At 31.0% G+C, this 22,523-nt stretch overlaps 3 protein-coding genes across 4 annotated transcripts; 2 read left to right on the top strand and 1 right to left on the bottom strand.

The window, feature by feature from the left end:
* Positions 1–1,381: 1,381 nt before the first annotated feature.
* On the bottom strand, positions 1,382–5,133 carry LOC110601076 (protein NRT1/ PTR FAMILY 7.1). Its single transcript, XM_021738084.2, has 6 exons — positions 4,925–5,133; positions 4,675–4,715; positions 3,563–3,710; positions 3,232–3,449; positions 2,587–3,146; positions 1,382–2,495 (listed from the first exon to the last, which is right to left on the bottom strand). Exons 2-6 carry the CDS (start codon positions 4,699–4,701, stop codon positions 1,637–1,639), a joined length of 1,812 nt encoding a protein of 603 aa, XP_021593776.1. The 5' UTR covers positions 4,702–4,715; positions 4,925–5,133; the 3' UTR covers positions 1,382–1,636.
* Positions 5,134–8,156: 3,023 nt separating this feature from the next.
* Positions 8,157–9,601, top strand: LOC110600867 (AP2/ERF and B3 domain-containing transcription factor At1g50680). Its single transcript, XM_021737771.2, has one exon. The coding sequence runs from the start codon at positions 8,294–8,296 to the stop codon at positions 9,407–9,409; it is 1,116 nt and encodes a 371-aa protein (XP_021593463.1). The 5' UTR covers positions 8,157–8,293; the 3' UTR covers positions 9,410–9,601.
* A 7,136-nt stretch (positions 9,602–16,737) lies between these two features.
* On the top strand, positions 16,738–22,278 carry LOC110600842 (enoyl-[acyl-carrier-protein] reductase [NADH], chloroplastic). 2 transcript variants are annotated; one of them, XM_021737735.2, is made up of 14 exons: positions 16,762–16,884; positions 17,058–17,100; positions 18,015–18,332; positions 18,739–18,848; positions 18,955–19,010; positions 19,091–19,175; positions 19,279–19,326; positions 20,200–20,274; positions 20,369–20,480; positions 20,580–20,631; positions 20,727–20,778; positions 20,853–20,910; positions 21,680–21,778; positions 21,868–22,278. In XM_021737735.2, the coding sequence occupies exons 3-14, from the start codon at positions 18,050–18,052 to the stop codon at positions 22,020–22,022; spliced, it is 1,185 nt and encodes a 394-aa protein (XP_021593427.1). In that variant the 5' UTR covers positions 16,762–16,884; positions 17,058–17,100; positions 18,015–18,049; the 3' UTR covers positions 22,023–22,278. The 2 variants fall into 2 exon arrangements, with proteins under 2 accessions (XP_021593426.1, XP_021593427.1); XM_021737734.2 differs by lacking the exon at positions 17,058–17,100 and having other exon boundaries at positions 16,738–16,884.
* Positions 22,279–22,523: the final 245 nt, after the last annotated feature.

Genomic DNA, 22,523 nt, shown 5'->3' with positions numbered 1-22,523 from the left:
TGGAGTACAATTTTGAGAACTCATAACATGCTTCTAGTGTTTTTAAAAATAATTTATTTTAGGGAAAATTACTTTGTAGTCCCTCAGGTTTAACGTAATTAACACTTCTGTCCCTCTATTTTGGCGACCCAACACTTAAGTCCCTCACTTTCTCTTCCGTCCAATTTCGCAGTCCTTCCGTTCAAAATAGCCGTTTGGGACACGTGAATTGACAAAATTAACCCTCCTCCTCTTCTTCTTCTTCTTCTTCTTCTTCTTCTTCTTCTTCCTACCCAGCAACTTCTTCTTCTTCTTCTTCTTCTTCTTCTTCTTCTTCTTCTTCTTCTTTCTTCTTCTTCTTCTTCTTCTTCTTCCTCCTACCCAGCAACTTTTTCTTCTTCTTCTTCTTCTTCCTACCCAGCAAATCTTTCTTCTTCTTCTTCTTCTTCTTCTTCTTCTTCCTACCCAGCAACTTTTTCTTCTTCTTCCTACCCAGCAACTTCTTCTTCTTCTTCTTCTTCTTCTTCTTCTTCTTCTTCTTCTTCTTCTTCTTCTTCTTCTTCTTCTTCTGCAACGGGAGAAAGCATGAAAGAGAAAAAAAAAAAAAGGAATTTCACATTAAGAAAAGGGTATTTCTGGAAAAAATTATCACCTCTCACTTTTGACTCTTTGACCAAACGGTTTAAATGAACGGAAGGACTACGAAATTGGACGGAAGAGAAAGTGAGGGACTTAAGTGTTGGGTCGCCAAAATAGAGGGACAGAAGTGTTAATTACGTTAAACCTGAGGGACTAAGAAGTAATTTTCCCTTTATTTTATGAAAACATTTTTAATATTTATAATGATAAAAAAACATAGTTCTAATTTGAATTTTGAAATTTTCATTATATATAAATTTTTAAATTAAAAATAATTATTTTATGAAAATACTTTTTATATACGGATTTTTCTTTTACAAATAAACGTATCCTTAACGTGTTATAATTTCTCCTAAATCATATAGTGAAATTCTTAAGATAACATATCTTAAATTCCTAAGAAGTGGATCCATTTAAAACGTGAGCGAGGAACTGTGTGCTTTCAGAATTATTAATAACTATTCTTGTGTTTTAATTTATCGTAAAATCAATCTCCCATCTAAAAAAACCAATAAAATTCTATTTAAATTAAGAATTTTTTTATTTTAAATATTGAAAACAACATATAATTGATAGTTGATGTCTATTGTTAAGAGAGAGCTAATGATAGTTAATTTATATTAAGTATTTATTAATTGAATTTTGATATACCCAATTATCTAATTTATTTTACTATTAAAATAAAAATATAATATTTTATTATATTATTCATTATCATATATAAAACCTCCATCAACTATTCTAAACATGAAGTGGGCCTAGATAAAAAATTCAATTTCACAATATCCATTCAATATGCTAGAAAAGCAAACATAGCTAAAACAACATATCAAATCCACCAAGTGTCCTGAGAAGGAAGCAATCATCCCTAAAGAAGTAAAGGTCATGCGTCCTTCTTGCAACAATGGAGATCATCCTGAACAATTACTTCTTATTTATAATCAGACAGCAAAAAAGCCCCTAGCATTTTTCAAAACCATACTTGCACAAAGAGAAAACAGACTTTATATCAATTATATCAAACTTTTCCCAGCACATCATCTTCTTGTTTCTCCATTTCAGTTTCTTTCTCACTCCCATGGAGGTTGATAGGCTTGTACCAATTTGCACACAACAAGTAGATGACAAAATCAAAAGCTGTAAGCACTGCAATCAGGAAGTAGAATCTGTCCATATGGCCTGCGTTCAAGTCATCTGGGATCCATCCTGGATTCTTACCTCTAGCTGTAATCCCCATTACCATATTAACCAGCAAGCTACTGACGTAGTTTCCGAGAGAGATTGAAGCCATGCAAAGTGAGCTTCCAAAGCTTTTTATCCCATCTGGAGCTTGCCCATTAAAGAACTCTAGCTGACCTACATACATGAAAACTTCTGAAGCTCCCACAAGTACGTATTGTGGGATTTGCCAAAATATGCTTAAAGAGCTTATCTTTTGGCCTGGAGTTACATGTTTGAGCCTCTCAATCTCCGTGGCACCAGCTGCAACCATTGCGAGCATTCCAATAATGAGCCCGATTCCCATTCTTTGAAGCTCTGTTAAGCCCTTGGGATTGCCCCTTAATTTTCCAGCTAAGGGCACCAGGATTTGGCTATAAATTCCAGTGCAAATAAGGACACTGCAGATGTCAAAAGCTGACATGCTAGCTGCTGGGATGTGAAAGTTTCCAATGTTAGAGCTCATGACATTTCCTTGCTCGACAAAGAGGGAAGCCATCTGTGTGAAGACAACCGAGTAAATTATAGTGCATAGCCAAATGGGTAACATTTTTAGGACACATTTGGCCTCCTCAACTTGAGTTACGGTGCAGAGCCTCCATGGATCATTTTGGCGCATCAGATCATCCTCTGTTATCGTTGCTGCCTTGTCCAAGAACCTGATCAAACACATACACAGAGAGAGAGAGATACAATTGAGTATGAAAATAAAACGTAATATAACTTCATATATAAAACTTAATAACTTACTCGAACTCAGCACTGTGAAGAATCTTTCTGCTCCCTTTGATTGCAGATTCTGGTCCTTCTACTTCATACAAGTCATCAGCATTAGAAGGAATCACATCCCATTTCTTAGCTGAAGCGATAAATACCTGAGCAACTCGCGGCAAAGGGTTGCCACAAGGTATTACATATCTGTACCCAGGAGTCCCCAGCAAAAATGATACTAAGGCTATGACTGCAGAGCCTAATGATACCAGGAACCCAAGTGTCCATTCACCAGAATCTTCATAATAAACCAAAATGGTGTTTGAGAATAAAGATCCAAAATTGAGTGCAAAATAGAAGTAGCAGAAGAAAGCTGCTTTTGAGCTCTTTTCTTTAGGGTTCTGTTCATCAAATTGATCTGCTCCGAATGTAGCTATAGTGGGTTGGTGTCCACCATATCCAAAGGCAACCAAGTATGTCGACAAGTAGAATATGGCTATACCAACAGGCGACGCTGGCGTGCAAGCTACGACCTCATCGCCGCAGCCGCTCGGTTTGATCAAGAAAATCCAAGACGACAGTGATAAGAGAACCAAACCCTGATTCATGCACGTATAATTGTTAATTAACAAGTTAATTACTGGGGATGCTAACAGTTTAAGGAAGTTGAAAAGGGTTTATTACCAGAACAAAGATAAGCTGAAAAAGTGCACAGGTCAAGTAACGGCCCCAGTAGGAATCACTGAGGAAAGCTCCAATGAGAGAGCATAAATAGACTGTTCCAGTCCACTTGCTTACATTATTGGCAGCAACAGCATTGTCTTGACCAAGAACTCTAGTTAAGAACAAAACCAAGTTCACGCCAACTCCAAAGAAAGCTAGCGTAGCCAGGACTTGATTGGCTGCTCATCAAATAAAACAAAAGAAAAATAAATAAGTTGAAGTTTTCAAACGTTATCTAGCAGGAATCGATGTCACAAATTTTATTTATTTTTTTATTTTTTGTGGGTATTACCAAGCAAGATGCTTGCAGCCTTCCAGCCGCCTGACGTCTTCCAAGTGAGGCAATTCTTAATTTTAAGAGTCGCTTTTCTCTGTCTGTTTCCATCGCTGTTTGTATTCACAGCTGTAGCATCTGTAGGACTAAAATTTTCTTCTCTCTCCTGCTTATAATAATTAATATTAATTAAAATCAATGTGATAGTGATATCTCGATTGCAATATCACAAAAAAAGGTGATGATATACCTGGACTAATGATAAGATCACAGTAGCAACAAGTAGAGTGCATTATTTGACTAACCAAATAAGACAAGTAGTAAATTGGACACCACTTGTAATTTTACCTATAAAGCAAGGTTTGTGGCCTGGAATAATAATCAAATCATTCTCATGTTGTTCAAGGGTTCCAATCATAAACACAAAAAGAAAATTCAATTTCGTTGTGTCTTTTTACATAATTAATATTTATTTTAGTTTATAAAAAATACAAGGCACTTTCAATGACCCACATATATCTGGAAGATTCCCCACCACCTACGGCACATGAATCCAGAAAAAAGACAAACAAAAACTCAAAATTCTTTTATCTATTAGGTGGGTATTCAATTAATGGAAAGCAATACATTAAGTACTGAGGTAAGAAATTTTCCCCATTTAATTATATTAAATGAGCAAATATTAGCATAGAACTAACAAATACGTTGATGTTTGTGAGAAATTGTATTGATTATTTTGATAACATGAAAATAAGGCTAGCTAGTTGCACTTGGCCAATTATGTCATGTATGATTTATTAAAAAAACTTGCAAAAATGGGGAAAAATTTGGCACCACAATGAGATTTACTAGTGGGAGAGAGATTAAAGATGATTCATTGTATCCTACAAACTTATTTATTATATGGGGTATGTAGCCAGTCACTGTTAAGTGGACATGTCAAGCAAAATTCAAAAACAAACTATGTGGACGTTACCTACCATAACTTAACATATATGCATATATCTATGGTCCTATTGATTGGGGAGTGTTAACTAACTCGATAAATTTTAGTTTATTTTCATTTGAGTAGTTTCCAATATTAAGATTAACTATTAAAAGACTTCTGCATGAGTTACTAACTTGCTAACCTTTAGGACAACCTCGTTGGGAGCCATGAGGAAGGTTTCTTCTGCAAATTAAAAGAATAAGGTTAGAGATGGATGAACATAATATAGAATGAATTCAATGAGGGATATATATATAGTGATGCTCATTATGAACATAATGCAAATGCCACTGATATGATATATATATATATGTGGAGAAGAATCATGGTGATGTAAAGAGAGCAATTTTCATAGAGAAAAATGACAAATGAAATTATAAAAAAATCATTACCAGTTCACTATAACTAGGAAGAGAGTGATGCCCAAAGAGAGAACACTTCGCAAAGAGAAGAAATAAAGCTAAAGATAAGTGGAAGAAGTGGTTTGCAAAGAGAGGAAGGTTGAGAAGAGCGGCTCTAGAGAGCTCAATATATAGGAAACCACACACACACTCGAGAGAGAGAGAGAGAGGGTGTCATTTTCAGACGTGCTTTATCATTGCTAATGAAGAAGAAATCTTTGGTGGAAAAAGGAGAGTGTGCATAGAAAAAATAGAATTGTGCCACTGATATCATGGCCTTTTTTTTTTTCAAATATTTTGATAATCTCTTCCCAATTTCACTAGTCTGGTTGATAACTTTTCTTGATTATAATATCAATATTATCCATAAAATCCCAAATAATTTCATCACTATGCACAAGCACCAGTTTATAAAACAGTTCTGCTACAATCCTAACGTCAAAACTTGTCGTCTCTGCAGGGTAACTGGGTAAATATGAAGTCAGAAACCATTTCTAATGTGCAGCTATATCTTTTCTTTTTTTGTCAATAAGTAAAATTTATCTAAACATGTCTTACTAACCCATTTAATGGGTAGACAAAAAGATTTGATGAAAAAAAATTTCTCTTATAACTTCGTAATTGATCAATAAGAAATTTTTCTTCCAGAAATTTGATTGTAAGATTAGTCTACTAAACAGCCAAATATAGGCAAGAAGATTCTACTCTTGTCAGAGAATTCCAAAAAAATTTCTTTTATTTTCATTGAACAAGCCAGCGAATTCCAATTGGTCAGAATGAATTCTTTCTTTTTCCAGTCTCTATAAATAAGAAATAGTTAAGCAAATAACTTTATCTGATATGTTTGTTGAAAATCTTAGGATGGAAATGGCCTGTTGAGGGCTGAAGTGTCCAAAACAAGTAGTATAAAAGAAAAAACAAGAGCGAAAATTATTGGGATACATCAAAACCCTCTTATTTTTTGAGTGAGGGAATAATACAGGGTGAATTGTAAAATTTTCCATCAAAATTAATAAGTTTTAGTTATAAAATTAAATCCTATTAGCATGTGCAAGCTAATTCACTGTATGATTTAGAGAAATTAAATTTTTAGAATATAGAATATTTAAAAAAATAATATTTTTATTTTAAATATTGAACCAACCTATCATCTATGCCTAAAAATTTATGGTGTGTATTCTCGCTTTAATCTAAATCATCAAAGCTCAGCCTTTAGCCTACCCAGCTAAAGATTATTAATTTTCTCTAGTCATAACTCAATTAGTACCTCTAAGAATTAGGATATAACAAATTCATGCTACATTCTATAGTTGAATCTGTATTGTCCTACGGGAAAAAGAATATATAATTTTTTTTTTTTTTTTTATATTTGTAGTGATTGAAGGTTGTCTAGTGGAGGTATAACTGTGAAGTGAAGATCATTTTCAAACAATTCCCACTCGTCCACCACCATCAAAAAATGGAATGAAATTTGACTAAATCTCATATATTAACATGTTTAGATCATTAAAATAAGTGAAGTTCACCGATAAATTTTAATATTAATATTAAAATCGTATTTAAAATTAAAAATTAAGAAAATTTTTAAATTTAAATCGTACAACATCGATAATTCGAAAAATTATATGTGGATTCATAGAATGTGGATTTAATCCAAAATCCTATTGTATGAGTTAGCTCATAGCTAGGACCAGATCACCTATTTATACCATGAAAGCAACTCTCAAGCCAATAAGGTTGGAGGAATTAATGCACTACCACACCATTTCCCTATTTAGTTGAGTTATTCAATTCTGGATAGAAATGAATTACGTAATCAATAGAAAATTTTTAAATATTTATCTCATTAATAAGAAAATAAAATTAATTAGTAATTCTCGAAAATATATAAATAATTTTTTATGACTAAGATTACTATTCAAATAATGCAGACAATAATTTAACAGTTGAATGAACGTCACTATGTGCTACAACCTTTTAGGGAAGGAAAGAGAAACTGAACAGGAAATGGGCTCCGGCAATGGCGAAGAATGTGTATCAATTACTCCTCTAATTGATTCCGGAGAAGGAGAAAAACGTGTATCAAGGATACCGACGAGCAAAGTATGCCGGGAAATCAATAGACTTGCCGGTGAACCAGAAAATCGGTTGATATCTTTTGTCATTTATGTTAGAAAACGAGATGATGATACCCTTAATTCCACAGTCAAATATTGAAGAGAAGCTGAAGAGATTGGTGCTACTGTTGCTAATTAATTGGGTGCATAAGAGAGAGATTATACGTGAGAGTTTATATAACTAAACAGGTGATAAGAGCATAACAGAGAGAATGATAGGTTATTGTTTCTGTTGTTAACTAATTTCCTACGAAAATTCCTAACTCATATCAAATCTTATGCTTTGCTTATACTTAGTTTTACTGATCTTTTAATATTTTGTTTAACAAAAACAATTAGGTTCTAGCTATTTCTAATCAACTTAGGTATATATTAATTAATTCTCAATTTTTGGATTGGACAGTGCTTCAGATATAAATAAATAAATAAAATAAACGCAAACTTAATCATAAATTTTTTTTCTAAATACTTTCCCTGCCACTTTTATTGTCTCCATGTTTCCCGTCGAATACCCACAAAAACTACCAAATGGGGAGAAAACCATTACATACACCCTCATGCACTGTATTGTCGGATTGTATTTTAATTTGGATTTTAACATCTTTACGATAAAAGTATTATTTTTGCGTATGATGTTTTTAATTTTTTTCAAATAATTTCCCTACCATTTTTATTGGAAAGATAGTTGACACTCTGTCTGTGCCAACAAAATTAATTACCCTTTTTCTATTCTATTTGGAAGTTAATTAGTGAGATGGAGAGCTTAATTCGTGGGCTAACGAATCCTTATCAATTTGTGGAGTTTTTAACAATACTCTTAACTACATTCATTAGTGGGATATTTCCCACCGAGGATTAACTAAGTTACAAAAATCAACCTGAAATTTAAGAAAAACAATGAGGTTTTTAGAATTTACAAATTCTTGATAGAACCAAAGTTGTAATAGCTTATTACAGGCTAAATTAAGACATGTATATATGGCCTTTTCAAGTTTTAGTTTCTAACTTTTTTTTTTCCTTTTCCTTTTATTTTCTTACTTTTTACTGGAATTCAATTATCAGTTTCATAGTTACAACTCTCTCTATCTCCACCTCCCAAATAGAACTCTCTGCCAGTTTCATGCAACAGAATGTTAATTAATTTATCTCTCCGATATATATGTTAACAATTAATATTGTATTTCTCATCAACTGATTTCCTTAATCATCCTCCTAATAACTAGTTAATTAATTATCTGAAACAATGTATCAAGAAGATGCATGTTCATGCTTGCTTTCTAATGCCAAGATCAATGCTGCAGAAACTTCAGATTCATGCGACAGCTTTTATAATCCGTTTCGTTTAGCTAAACGTCCGAGGCTTGATCTTAATAACAACATTACAGTTGCAGCAAAATTCAAAGGGGTGGTGTCCCAGCAAAATGGACATTGGGGTGCACAAATATATGCAAACCATCAGAGAATTTGGTTAGGGAAATTTAAGTCTGACAAGGAAGCAGCTATGGCGTATGATAGTGCAGCGATCAATCTTCGAAGCGGAGATTCACAAAGAAATCTCCCATGGACTGAAAGGAACATTCAAGAGCCAAATTTCCAGTCCCAATACAGCATAGAAGTTATATTGAGCATGATCAAAGATGGGTCTTATCAACCAAAATTTTCTGACTTTCTCAGGAAACAATCAAGAAGACAAGAAGCTGCTGCTGCTGCTGGTTTAAGTCTTAATAATAATATCAATAATAATCAAACAGGGGTTCCTAGTGGTGATGGGCAATTTTCTTGCATACAGCTCTTTCAGAAGGAACTTACACCAAGCGATGTAGGTACGCTTAACAGGCTTGTTATCCCCAAGAGATTTGCCATTAAATACTTCCCTTGTATAACTGGAAATATGGAAGAAGATGATAATGGAGAAGGAGGTGAGAGAGAAGATACAGAACTTGTATTTTATGACAGGCTAATGAAGTGCTGGAAGTTCAGGTATTGCTATTGGAGAAGCAGCCAAAGTTTTGTGTTCACAAGGGGTTGGATTAGGTTTGTCAAGGAAAAAAATTTGAAGGAAAAAGACGTCGTCACTTTCTATGCTTGTGTTTCCCCTGAGATTCAGAGAGTTCAAGAAGGCCACCAATTTTCGTTGATTGACATTAGTTACAGCAATGGCGGCCAAAGCTGTAGTGTGGGTGATGGGCCTTGCGAGATTGATGAGATGCAAAAAGAATTAGAACTCAATTTGGGACAAACTGTTGGAAAAAAATTGCAGAAGGATCACCAAGCGAAAGGTAATAGAAAAAGAGGATTGGAATTGAATAACACAGCTAAAGGAAAGAGGTTGAGGCTTTTTGGGGTGAGGATCGACTGACCATAAAATCTTAAATTTCCACAAAAGTTTCAAAGATAAACGTCGAAGGAAACAGCGACAAGTAACTAGATGCATAAAAGAAAAGAACTTCCTAACTGCATTTCATTCTCTGAGAACTTAAAACAAACACTTGGTTTAGACTATTTACTTGTGCTATTATCCTTCCTCTCCATAAATTATCCAAGTACAGAAGGGGCCAAATGACATGTATTTGTTAATTTTTTGCCACCACCTCAGATAATGTAACGGGCCAGTTGGCCTTCTGAAAGTTAGTTTCCATCAATAAATTATTCAATTCATTCTTCCGGAAAATTCATTGTTGAGATTAAAATCTTGTTTCAGTTTTTGTTCTTTAAATTAATAATTAGCTTTAGAAAAAAAAAACTAAAAGTTGTTTATTTCTAAAATTTTAAAAAAGTTATTCGATTTGATGCAGGGATTTGTGTGTTCTGTCACAATAATAAGGCATTTGATTTATTTCCAAGCAATTATTCTAGAATTAATATAATAGTAATTATTATTACTCGAACTTGGAGTGGCAACAGCTACAAGTCACCAACTCCAGTTTCACTCTCTAAAAAGTTATTGGGTGATTATTTAATTTGACAATATGAAAAAGATAAATCTGACTGTTATTTATTAATTAATTAATTATTATTATTATTAAATTATATATGATTGAAATTTGTTTATAATCGTCAAAGATGTCTTGAATAGAAGATATATTATTAGGAGAGACAGTCAAAATATTCAACAAAAAAAAAAATTTAATATAAGTATTTACTTCAGTTGGTATTTATGTTCCTTTACTCATAGGAAGCAAATATCACTCTTAGTAATTAAAAAAAAAGTTATTGCGCCTAATAATGTGCCGACGTGTGGTACGTTGATGTGTTCTACCATTTACTATTTTTGAATTTAAATTAATGATACGTTGAAGATTTCAAAAAAGAAAACACTCATTCATTGCGTGGAGAATGAATCTTCCTCGATTCTCTAAACTTATAATCTTTATTTAAGATGTCAATTTTTAAAAAAATATATATTTTTTTTATATTTAGTAAAATTAATGTTACTTAACTTTTTATAATTAATTTTAAATTAAAAATAAAATTTACTAAAATTATTAAAATTTTATAAAAAATAGTTTTACTCGGAGTTATTTGCATCAAAATTTATTTAATTAACTCTTAATTTTTTTTTTATTTTTTTCTTTTATCTTTTGTTTTTTTTTAATTTTAAATTTATTTTTATTTTTAATTAATAATTACTCTTACAAAAATTATTTTAATTTAACAGTAATTATTAATACTTAATACATTTATAATCAATATTAAAATTTTATTATGTTATTTTGTTAATTTAAAAAAATAAATTTTATATTTTTAATAATAAAAAATTATATAAAATTTAAATATTAAACGTTACAAAAATATTAATAAATATATGATAAAAATAAGTACTATTTATAAAAATAAATATTTATGTTTAATTTTAAAATAATAAAAAATAAATTTAATTTTTTTATTATTTTATCTAATTCAATTAAATTTTATTTCATTTAAATTAATTTTAAATAAATAAATTCTTTTATAAATAAAAATAAATTGAATTTCATCCATAGAATTGAATTCCATCAATAAAATTTAATTTTTTTTACATAACATAAAAGCTTTATATAATTATTCCACCGATTAAAGATTATATGTGGACGTAAGTTGGTTCTTTTGTAACTTAATACTCTTACCTTTTTCTCAATCTAATACCTAATGTCTTCTTTTTCTTTTTTATGAAAAACCATCTGCGTCAATTGACTTTCAATGAAAAAAAAAAATTATTGTCCCTATTAAAAGTTTCATTTATTTTTTATGAAAACAAAAACTCTTAATTCTCATATGAAATTTTTTCGTAATTTTTTATATTTTGATGGTTGTTTCTCAGTCAATAGATAAGTATTAAGAGGAGATATTTGTTTGTTTATGTGGTTAGCTTTGTTTTAAATTTTATTGATTCGGTTGTTTCGAAAAATAATATTCAATTGAGATTTACTAGTTATTATGGGTTTTCGGAATCGCAACGACATATCAGTATTGCAATCTTATTTGAGTTTTATCTCGTATAAACTCTTTTCCGTAATTTTATTCGGGAGATTTTAATGATTTATACTCGAGAGATAAGAAAAAAAGAAGCATCTTTGTCAAATTATCTTTATGTAGGGGTTTGATTAATTTTTATTAAACTCTATAAATTGATATTTCTGTTATAGGAATTTGTCGTAATACTATTCTAACTGTTCATGTTTTGGCTAGAGAATCTGTTAGGTATGACAGTGTCTCAATTTAAAAATTTTATTAATACAATCAGTAATTTTATTTAAAAAATAAAAAATATATGTTTCACGTTTTAAATTAAAACATCTCATTTTGATAATGGGATCATCAATATTTTAAAAAGCTGACTTGATATTAAAACTAAGTGGATTCTTAGATAAATCAATACGAAAATTACAGTCTTGCTATAACTTTCCATATGTGTATTTTACCATCTTTCTTTAGTAATGATGATATTTTTTTTTGAAAAGAAAGCCCACATTATAAATGGACTAGGCATTTGGCACAAGGCAATTTACAACTGTGTGAGACAAAATGGGTGGGTGTAAGGAGAAAAGACTCAAATGTGAGTGGTGAGATCAACTTGTTGCGTGAATTTAGGTGTAGTGGGTTAATGGTTGAAAAAGAAAATTTATTTATATCTCATCTATTATCAAAATATAATTTGAGGTCCATTTATATTTTTAAATAAAAATTAAATTAAATCAATATTATCTGCTTTTTCTAAGTTTATAATAATATATAAATTAATTATTATAATTTATTTTAAAATATTATTATAAAATTAATAAAAAATATGTTTTTTAATATATATAAAATAAATAAAAATTATAAAAACGAAATATAATTATTAAAAGATGATAATATATGCGGGCACGTGTAAAGCAGCACCCATTGACTATTATTTTGCAAATTGGTTGACCATTTTATTTGATTTATGAAAGTGAAGGGAGAGAAAAGACATGGATACGTGGCCCTCGCGATCTCAAAGTAAGACTTTAATATAGTGTTTTTCTGATCCACCTTCAAAAAAGTTTTCATTAATTATTTTCGATTTTACTTTTATTTCTATAATTTTCTAAAATTTATTTTATTATTATTTTTTCAGTTACCACCTCATTCCTCTTTAACCTTTTTTTTTCTCCCATAATTCTTCCCTCACATTTTAATTTCAGTTTTAGTTTATTTAAAATTAATTTGTATTTAAAAATATTTTATTCAAAATAATTTATAATTCTATTAATAGATTGAAATTTAAAAAATAAAAAAATATTTATATATATTAATGTTGATAAAGCTATCAAATAGCATAAAATGATTTCATATTTTATAAAAATGAAGTTATTTTCATTAAAATTAACTTAATTTTCTTTTTAATTAAAAAATATTTTATATTAATTAATTTTTTGGGTAAACTGTAATTTAGTCCCTCTAATTTAGTAAAATACAACCTTTCGTCCCTCTGTTTTAAAAAACCTTTAATTTAGTCACTGTGATTTTTAAAAACTATGCTATTGGTCACTCTCGTTAGATTTTCAGTTAAATCACCATTAATTTTAATTAAAAAACTAAAATACTAATTCTCTCTCATTTCTCTTCCTCTTCTTCTTCTTCTTCTCCTTCCCGATCTCCTCCTCCTTCTTCTTCTTCTTCTCTTTTCCGATCTTCTTCTTCTTCTTCTTCTTTTTCTTCTTCTTCTTCTTCTCGATCTCCTCCTCCTCCTCCTCCTCCTCCTCCTCCTCCTCCTCCTCCTCCTCTGTTTTAAAAAACCTTTCCTCCCTCCTCTTCCCAATCATACAATCTTCCACAAAGTCTCTGATTGTTCGCAATCCTCTCACTGTTGATACTTCGAGTTTTACCAAAGGTCACATCCTTGATAGGGTGGTGGTCAAAGATGCTATCGCTTACGGTGGCAGTGGAGACATTGACAGTGAATCACAGAGAAAGAGTGGAGACACAGACAGCGATTTTACATTTGAGGATGAAGACCTGGACAATCCTTTTGAGCTTGTAGTGGATAATGAAGGAGATAATGATGATTTTGTAGAAGAGGGTTTGAACAATCCTATTGGGCTTCTTGTGGATAGAAATGCGAATGATTTCCCATTTGGGAACGGGATGCACAACAATGGGACTTCTTCGATGGAAAGCATTGAAAATCAAGAAAGTGATTCTATAATGGAATTTACCAGTGAAAGCAAGCATGAATTTCCTCTTGATCAAAATGGGAAACTAAATGATGAAATTTCAATAGACAATAAGTTGCTGTTAAATCCTATTCACTAGAATCAAAGGTGGTAACTTCATCAAAAAACATCAGTTATTCGAGATCAAATGAAAATTCCTCTATTGGTTCTTCTATCCTGAAAGATGACTTTGCAACTTCAAAAAATGATTCTGCAAAGATGGTTAAACCTGCAAGGAAAAAGATGAGATGTGAGATGCCTCCAAATTCAGTGACATCAATAGATGAGATGAACCGAATAAGCTAATGAAAGCAACAACCTAACGGAATCAGAAGAAGAAGATCGGGAAGGAGAAGAAGAAGGAGAAGAAGAGGAAGAGGAAGGAGAGAGAATGGGTATTTTAGTCTTTTAATTAAAATTAACGGTGATTTAACTGAAAATCTAACAGGTGGGACCAATGGTATAATTTTTAAAAATCACAGTGATTAAATTAAAGATTTTTTAAAACAGAAGGACGAAAGGTTGCATTTCACTAAATTAGAGGGACTAAATTACAGTTTACCCTAATTTTTTTAGTGTCTGAATATCAAAATATTTATATAAATAATATTTTTCATGAAATAAATAAAAACTGAGTTTTTTTTTCCTTTTACTAATTTAAAAATTCTATAGATATTTGACGTATAAATTTAATTTTCTTAATTTTCCCCTTCACCTTAATGTTTAGACTAAGGCTCTAGTTATTTTTTAAAAAATAATTTATACTTTGAAAAATATTTTTCAATAAAATATTTTATTTTTTATTTTTTTGAATTTCAATTTAAAAAAAATAAAATATATTAATAAATTTATAAAAAATTTATCTTAATAAATTTTTTAAAATATAAAAATAAGTCAATTTTTTTAATATAAAAATATTTTTCATTAATTATTTTTTTAAATATTTTAAATATAAAAAGTTATAAAAAATAATTTCTTATAAAATATTTTCTATAAAACAAACCAAGTCTTGAATATGGAGTTTAACCTCCCTTTGCTAGCTTAATATTGTTGGACTTGGAACAAGTTAGTGTGGTATTAAACGGGCCGAGCCTCTTTGAATAACATAATAGGCCTGCAAATAATTTAATAATAATATGACATTTACTATAATTTTTTAATCCCTATGCCTTGTTTGTTTATTTCGAGAGATTATATTTCTCGGATGGGTTTCGGTCAGTTATTTTAGTGATACTCACGGTATTCCTCTAGTGAATTATTTTGATCGCCGAATTATGCTACAGTCTTATCTTCATCGAGATTAGTTAAAATGTAGAGATCTTGATCATTTGATCGCCGAGTTATACTACAGTCTTATCTTCATTGAGATTAGTTAAAATGTAGAGATCTTGATCATGTGTTGTATTGAGTAGTTGCCTTCAATCTGGTATCCCATCGATGAGGTGGTGAGCTTTTGGTTTATGCTCCTCACAGTTCTCCTGAAATAGCTTGCAGGGGTTATTCTCCCCTCCACTTCACTGATTCTTTTGGCTATTTGTGGCTATATGGAAATATTTTCTAGTTGCTGGTGATGGTTTTTCAAATTTTTATGGTATTATGGGTTTTTTTAAGATTTTGCTTGAGCAACAAAAATGCTGTTAATTTTTTGACCTTCCACATGATCCAGGCTATCTGATTCCTTAGGATTAGTTTTGATTTGGACTAATTTGTTAGATTGAGCCTTGCTATTAGGATCGAGCTTGTACTTTGATATTTTTTTATGAGTTAATGGCAAAAAAATCCATTATTTTTTTATTTTTATAAATATATCCTATATTTTTATGATTCGCCAATTTAATTATATCATAATGTTAGATTTACAGTTAGAAACTAACGAAATTGTTATGTCATTTTAAGTAAAATTTAGAGTATAATTGGTTACAATTTAAAAAATCAAGGTTTAATTGGTAAATTTTTAAAGTTTAGGATGCCATTGTAATTTTTTTTAAATTTAAGTTTTTTTAATTATTTTTTTTAAAAAATTAAAATTTATAATATTAAAAAAATAATTTACATTATTATTATAAATTTTTTAATTTTATCAATATATAGTATATCAATTTATTTTAATTTAATTAAAAATTAAATCACATCTTAACTTTCTTAAATTCATACTAATCATTATTATAATTTAAAAAGTGTATGATCAATCATATATATTAATTATATTTTATAATGTAAGATATTTAATTTAAAATTATATTTTACATAATTTATTTTAAAAAATGTAAAATAATAAAATAGTTACAATTATTTTTTAATATATTTTTTAAATAACATTTTTTCCTTTTAATTCTATTGTTAATTATATATTTTTTAAATTACAACAATAATTAGTGTGATTTGGAAAAAAAATAATTTAAATGAAGGATTAATTCATAATTAAATTAAAATAAAATTGATATACTAAAATCATTCATAACACTATAAATTTATAATAATACTATAAATTATTTTTTAATATTATAATTTTAAAAAATATATATATTTTTTAATTTTAAAAAAATTTATAATTATACTCTAGATTTTTAAAATTTATCGATTAAATTTAATTTTTTAAGTCATAATTAAATTGAACTTTGCTTTCATTATAATGATATGTTGGATGATATGAGAATTTCGTTAGTCTCTAAAAAATAATTTAATATTAAAAATACAATTAAAATAAAATATAAAAATATAAAATTTAATTAATAAATAATAAAAAAATAAAATGTAATTATAAAAATAAAAAAATAATGAAGTTTTTTTAATCATTATCTCTTTCTTTATTTTGGGCACTTGAACATGTTGTTCTGTTATGGGCTTTAAGCCCTTTCTTAATCAATCTCTTATACTTTTAAAATACAAAAAAAAAAAAGAGAAAAAATACAGGGATTAAGGGATTGAATAATTTGTTTTTTTAAAATAAAATAGTGAAATAATTAATAATGTCAAAATATGTAGATTCAAAATAATGGGGCAAAATGTATATAACTGAAAATAAGGAAGGCCAAAACAGGAAAATAACACAATAGTGTTCAGACCTTGGCTCCAGCTGCTGCCGCTTGTTGCAGACAGAAACTCCAAAACCACTAAAACCCTTGTAAAGCTCAACCCACTTCTACTCTCCAGCATTGGCTCTCTCCGCCTCTCCACGGTAACAATCTCTCTTTCTCTGTGTTTTGGTGAATTTCTTCCGTGTGTGTGTGTGTTTTTTTTTTTTTCTTTTTCTTTTTTGCATTCTCGGTGGTTCGTGTAGAATGTGGATTTGTATCCGAATGCCTGTTTTCATTTAGCTGGTTTCTATGGTTTAATAGATCTGAATTTCAGGTCTATACAGTTCGGCCTTTGGTTTCTCTTCTGGATGATTAAGATAAGAGATTACTATTCCTGAGTTTACTTTTTTAATGCTTCTTTTGAATCCGCTCCATTTAGGCACTCTTTTTGAGATAATAATTTGTTCATTGGCTTTCTAAGACAATGTTTAATATGTATGGAAAATGTATATTCTTTAATTCCAAGAATAATTTAGTAATAGAACAATGTGATTTAAATGGTAGAATTACTATAAGGTCTCTAAGTTTGTAGGAAATTCAGCATTTCGTCCATTTTTCAAAGTGTTTTGTAGAATTATATTCTTTAGTCTTCTTATAAAAAAAATTGTGAGTCAATCTGTTTTAAGTTAATAAAATTAAACTCTTTACCCCTTCTAATAAAGAAAACTGTTACTGGGGTTAAACTAATATAATTGTTGAAGATAGCTAACGGTTTATTTGACAAAGGATTAAAAAATTTGATTTTACAAAATATAGGATATTGTGATTGAGTGATTTTGAAATAGATACAAACTATTGAATTTTCTTGAAAATTAAGGATTTAACAGTAATTTTCTCTTATTAAAAAAGACAATACAAAATTAATTACTTTAACTATATTTATTATATTTTTTTTAATCCGTGTAAAAAGAACTATAGGCTTATATTTGTGGGACGAAGGAAATATTTATTTTTATGGCTAATCATAATATTATTGAACTCTGGTGGTCACAAGAAGATTGGAGAATACCTAGGATTTCTTCTTTTTCTTGTAAAATTCTAAAAAGATCAGAAAGCTTATTTTCAGTTACCTGATGAAGTACCATGCCTTTGCTAAATTTGATATAGATGATGAAGCTCGTTTTGATTGATTCTCTTGATAGAAACAATATGGTTATGCCTTCATAACTGTAATCCATAGAGATGATTTTACACAAGATAGTGGAGGCATTGACCTTGCGATATTTTGCAGATCACTGTTTTCCTCAGAGATTTAATCTATTGAAAATGGCGGTAACTGCAGCAGCCTCCAGCCTGCAATTAGCAACAACGTCGACGAGGCCCTACTTTTCATCTTCTTGCAGAGTTGTCAAGTTGGGTGCCAGTGTTATTGTTGCTAACAGTGTTTCTTGGACTAAGCTTGCCAGTGTTTCTCGTATGTCCTCCATATCACCTTTCAGACAGCATAATTTCATGTCATGTTCAGTTAAATTCAATAGGATTTCCACAAAAGCAATGTCTGATTCCAGTGAAAGTAAGAGAGTGTCTGGACTGCCAATTGATTTGAAAGGTACTTCCAATTTTTCTTCTTTTTCCTCTTTTTGTTGTAGAAATTCTTATGATGTTAAGAGGTTTTATGCTTAAACTTTCATTTTAGTCCCTATATCCTCTCTTGTTAACAAAAAATGTAGTTGTAAGAATTTATATTTTAACAAAGAATCCCATATATTTTCTTCATTTTGATATTTTTGTTACTCCTCTTCCCTCTACGTATGAGCCCTTTTCTAGACAACATTTTATCAAACCTCTGTTTACCTAGTTGAATGTATTAGAATGATTCTCTAAAGTAGTTAGCATTAGGATTTTCTTTTTTCTGAATTATTACTAAAATATAAAAACAAACCTTCCATCCTTTTAATGCATCCAGCATAGGTATATTATCCGACTATCAGCTAAAACTATAAGTGACTGTGTAGGTAAGCGGGCTTTTATTGCTGGTGTGGCTGATGATAATGGGTATGGTTGGGCAATAGCAAAATCTCTTGCTGCTGCAGGTGCTGAAATACTGGTGGGAACATGGGTGCCTGTAAGTTAATCACAATTCTTTTGCATAATATTTCTGTTCCTTTTCTCTTAGATTTCTTGGGCTATGTAAAACTATTCTTTTATTGACTAGGAAGCTGCTTTTGTAGGCTTTGAATATTTTTGAAACCAGCTTGCGACGAGGAAAGTTTGATGAATCACGAGTGTAAGATTGAACAACTTATTATGCGTTGCAATTTTAATGGGTGAGCCTTCATTAATGACATTAAAATTTTGATATTTCAGGTTGCCAGATGGTTCTTTGATGGAGATCACCAAAATATATCCCCTTGATGCAGTGTATGACAACCCTGAGGATGTGCCTGAAGATGTAATGAAGTAGAACATTACAGTTTTTTCCCTCCTTGTCATATGTAAAATTGGTCTGACTTGTTCTCTTATCTATTATTGTGTTATAATGTTTCATTGCGCAGGTGAAAATGAATAAGCGTTATGCAGGATCATCTAATTGGACTGTTCAGGTAGAGCTTGTAACCTTCATTTTATACTGCCCCTCAGTCATTCACTTCTTATCTCTTTCCATTTTGAATTTAAGAAAATTGTTTTGAGGTTGTGTTTCATGTTATACCTACAACTAAAAATTTCTCTCTTTTTTCCTTCAGCCTTCACGTCAGTGGCTGAACCTTGATCTGCAGCTTATGACATAATTAAACACAACTGGGGTCTTTAAAGTTTATCTCCAATGAGCCTGATAAACTTTAATCTCTTGAATTAAAAGTACTCAAAGTCTTTTTAGAAAATTTTCTAGCTGACGTTTATTAATCTGCTATCAACTTAAATTCAAATTGAAGTTTTAACTACCTCCTGAAAAAATAGAAACTTAAAATAGCACAGTGGAGGCTAACCTCCTACAAATCAGAATTTGAAAATAACTAAACAAAACATGGAAATAACTAAATAACTAAACGAAACATGAGGGTAGCATCATAATAAGACCCATGATCTTGCCACTATCCTCTACTGAACAACTATCCACTGTAGCATCAGTGATGAATAATCTGGTGGTTTGCTAACAGGGTGCTTTGTTATTCATTTGCCTTTTGCTTTGCCAATCATCAAAAATCTTCAAATCTTATTCCTGGATCAGTTTTCAGTTCTCTCATTGATGTTTCATTATATGCCCTGGAAACATGGATCGTTTTATTCATTTGTTTGTGTACTAGCTACCATGCCTGAAGAAATGATCAAGGATATTTCAGAAAAGCCTTTATGTTTTTGAATATTTGAATTTGGCGCACATGGATTGTTGTGGAACCAACCTTAAATAATTTCAAGTTATAAACTAGGTGAAAGATTTAGGTACTCTCTGACATCTATGTGGCCACGTCTTGCAGGAAGTTGCTGAATCTGTCAAACAGGATTTTGGCAGTATTGACATCCTTGTACATTCACTTGCTAATGGACCAGAGGTACATAGTTTTTACCATGAACATGATTTTTTTAATTGTGAACTTTTATGCACCTTTATTATTTCTAGATAACAATATATCATCTTTTTGATAGGTCAGTAAACCTCTATTAGAGACATCAAGGAAAGGGTATCTTGCAGCTGTATCTGCATCAAGCTACTCATATGTTTCTTTGCTCAAGCATTTCCTACCAATAATGAATCCAGGCATGTCTTTTCTGCTTGTTGATCTCACAGCAGGGTGAAATTTCCCCAATTTTCGTGCAAGGCAATTCTGTTATTATCTAATAAATGCTGCTGGTACAGGTGGTTCTTCAATTTCTCTTACATATATTGCTTCTGAGAGGATCATTCCTGGGTATGTTTGTTCATGCCTTTTTTCAGTCTGGCTTCCAGTGTTGCATAATTGTCACTTCCTGTAAGTTATGGTTCCTAAAATTTTGTCATAAACAGATATGGAGGAGGTATGAGTTCTGCAAAAGCTGCACTCGAGAGTGATACAAGAGTGAGTATTCACTTCTTTCGTGTCTGGCCTTATGATTGCACTTCTTTATGTGATTTTGGCAAATTTGTGTTCAGGTGCTTGCTTTTGAGGCAGGAAGGAAACACAAGATTAGAGTCAACACTATATCTGCTGGTATCATTTCTCTCTAATTTTCTATTATTGTCTTTTCAATTGCATGCAATGGAATAATTTCATAGGCCTGGACGCTCTCTTTCATCCTTGAACAATAAGATATTGGGCCAATGGTCTTGATGTGACAATGTACCAAACACCAAGGGTCACCGACCGTTGGATTAGAACATATTGAGTATGTATTTTGTTTCTGTTATGAAATCTCCTGGGCTAATAATATATGGGGGTCGCTGACTGTTACAACTTTCGATTGCTCCACGTAGATACGTCCCTTGGTTAAAAGTTGCTAATATGTGCATTTATCCTTAGCCTGATGCTTAGTATAACTCTCAATTTGGGCAAGGTCCTAAAAAGTTAGACCTTCCTCCCCCTCCTTTGTAAGTAATAACAAAAATGCCAATATATGTATGAAGAACTTCAAAGCCATTCATATGGATTAATGTCCTGTATGCTGTTAAGCTCATCAAACTCTAGCTTATTCTGCTAAATTGGTGCTCTACTGTGCCACTATTATATAGTTAAAGCAGATAAGTTTCCAAAGGATCTTGGTTTTCATCCACGTGTGTACTATGATCAGCAATGAAACCACTCTCCCTGTCTTTCCCCTCTGTAAATTGTCTTTTGTACTGATTTCTAGTTAAGTGCATTGTGACTTGTTACTGAAGTTGATTTTACTTGGGATCTTGATTTATTTGATGTCTACAAGTTGATTACCATGTATAATAGTTGAAGAGCCTTATTGCATATCATTGACTCTATTGACTTGCAGGTCCGCTAAGAAGTCGTGCTGCAAAAGCAATTGGATTTATTGATACAATGATCGAGTACTCATTAGCCAATGCTCCGCTGCAAAAGGAACTATCTGCAGGTTATGCATAGATATTCACTCATTGGTTATATATATATATATTAAATTTCTGTTGATAATGATTATTAAGTTGAAAATTTATGGAACAGATGAGGTGGGGAACACTGCTGCCTTCTTAGCTTCACCTCTGGCTTCTGCCATCACTGGTGCTCTTATATATGTTGACAATGGCCTCAATGCAATGGGCATGGGCCTTGACAGTCCAATATTGAAAGACCTCGATATCCCAAGAGACAAGCACTAGATATGACTGCAGGTGGGTACATACTTCATAGCGAGTGAGGTTGAGCTTTAGTTAATGCTGCCATTTTCTTTCTCTTGTTCCTTTATTCCTTCATTGGGATTTTCCTAAGAGGGCATAGCCATCGGGCACCAATTTTCTTTCATGAGGTCTTTCTTAATTAGAGACCATTGAACATGCTAATTGATTTGAATTAAATTTATTTTAAGTGTACGAACATACCTTTATGATAATGGTTGTAAGCTTAATCTTTGCTGCCTGTGTGGGTGCGAATGATAAGTTTGCCATCAGTCATATTTTTCAAATAAAAAATGGAAATGATTTTCTTAAATGAAAATTGCTAACTTACCCCAATCAAATAAAGTGCTCGAGTTTGTTGCTTGCTAAATGGGTTGGATAACTGAACAAAGTGTTGATCCAGTGTTATTAAGGGCCCTGGCTGAGGTGCCGGGTGAGGCGAGGCCTCTTGCAAGAGGCGAACACCTTTCTTTGCGTTGCTCGAGG

The sequence above is a fragment of the Manihot esculenta genome, chromosome 15 (assembly GCF_001659605.2).
Source record: "Manihot esculenta cultivar AM560-2 chromosome 15, M.esculenta_v8, whole genome shotgun sequence".
Lineage (NCBI taxonomy): Eukaryota > Viridiplantae > Streptophyta > Magnoliopsida > Malpighiales > Euphorbiaceae > Manihot > Manihot esculenta.
Note: the sequence above shows the minus strand (reverse complement) of the source record. Positions and strands in the feature narration are given on the sequence as shown.

Excerpts from the sequence above, each read along its gene's own strand:
- LOC110600842 (XM_021737734.2), top strand. The coding sequence starts at position 18,050 with ATGGCGGTAACTGCAGCAGCCTCCAGCCTGCAATTAGCAACAACGTCG. Across the intron at positions 20,481-20,579 it reads CCTACCAATAATGAATCCAG|GTGGTTCTTCAATTTCTCTT; the intron begins GCATGTCTTTTC and ends CTGCTGGTACAG. Across the intron at positions 21,779-21,867 it reads GCAAAAGGAACTATCTGCAG|ATGAGGTGGGGAACACTGCT; the intron begins GTTATGCATAGA and ends TTTATGGAACAG.
- LOC110601076 (XM_021738084.2), bottom strand. The coding sequence starts at position 4,701 with ATGGCTCCCAACGAGGTTGTCCTAAAG. Across the intron at positions 3,711-4,674 it reads CCAACGAGGTTGTCCTAAAG|GAGAGAGAAGAAAATTTTAG; the intron begins GTTAGCAAGTTA and ends TATTATAAGCAG. Across the intron at positions 3,147-3,231 it reads TTCAGCTTATCTTTGTTCTG|GGTTTGGTTCTCTTATCACT; the intron begins GTAATAAACCCT and ends TGCATGAATCAG.
- LOC110600867 (XM_021737771.2), top strand. The coding sequence starts at position 8,294 with ATGTATCAAGAAGATGCATGTTCATGCTTGCTTTCTAATGCCAAGATC.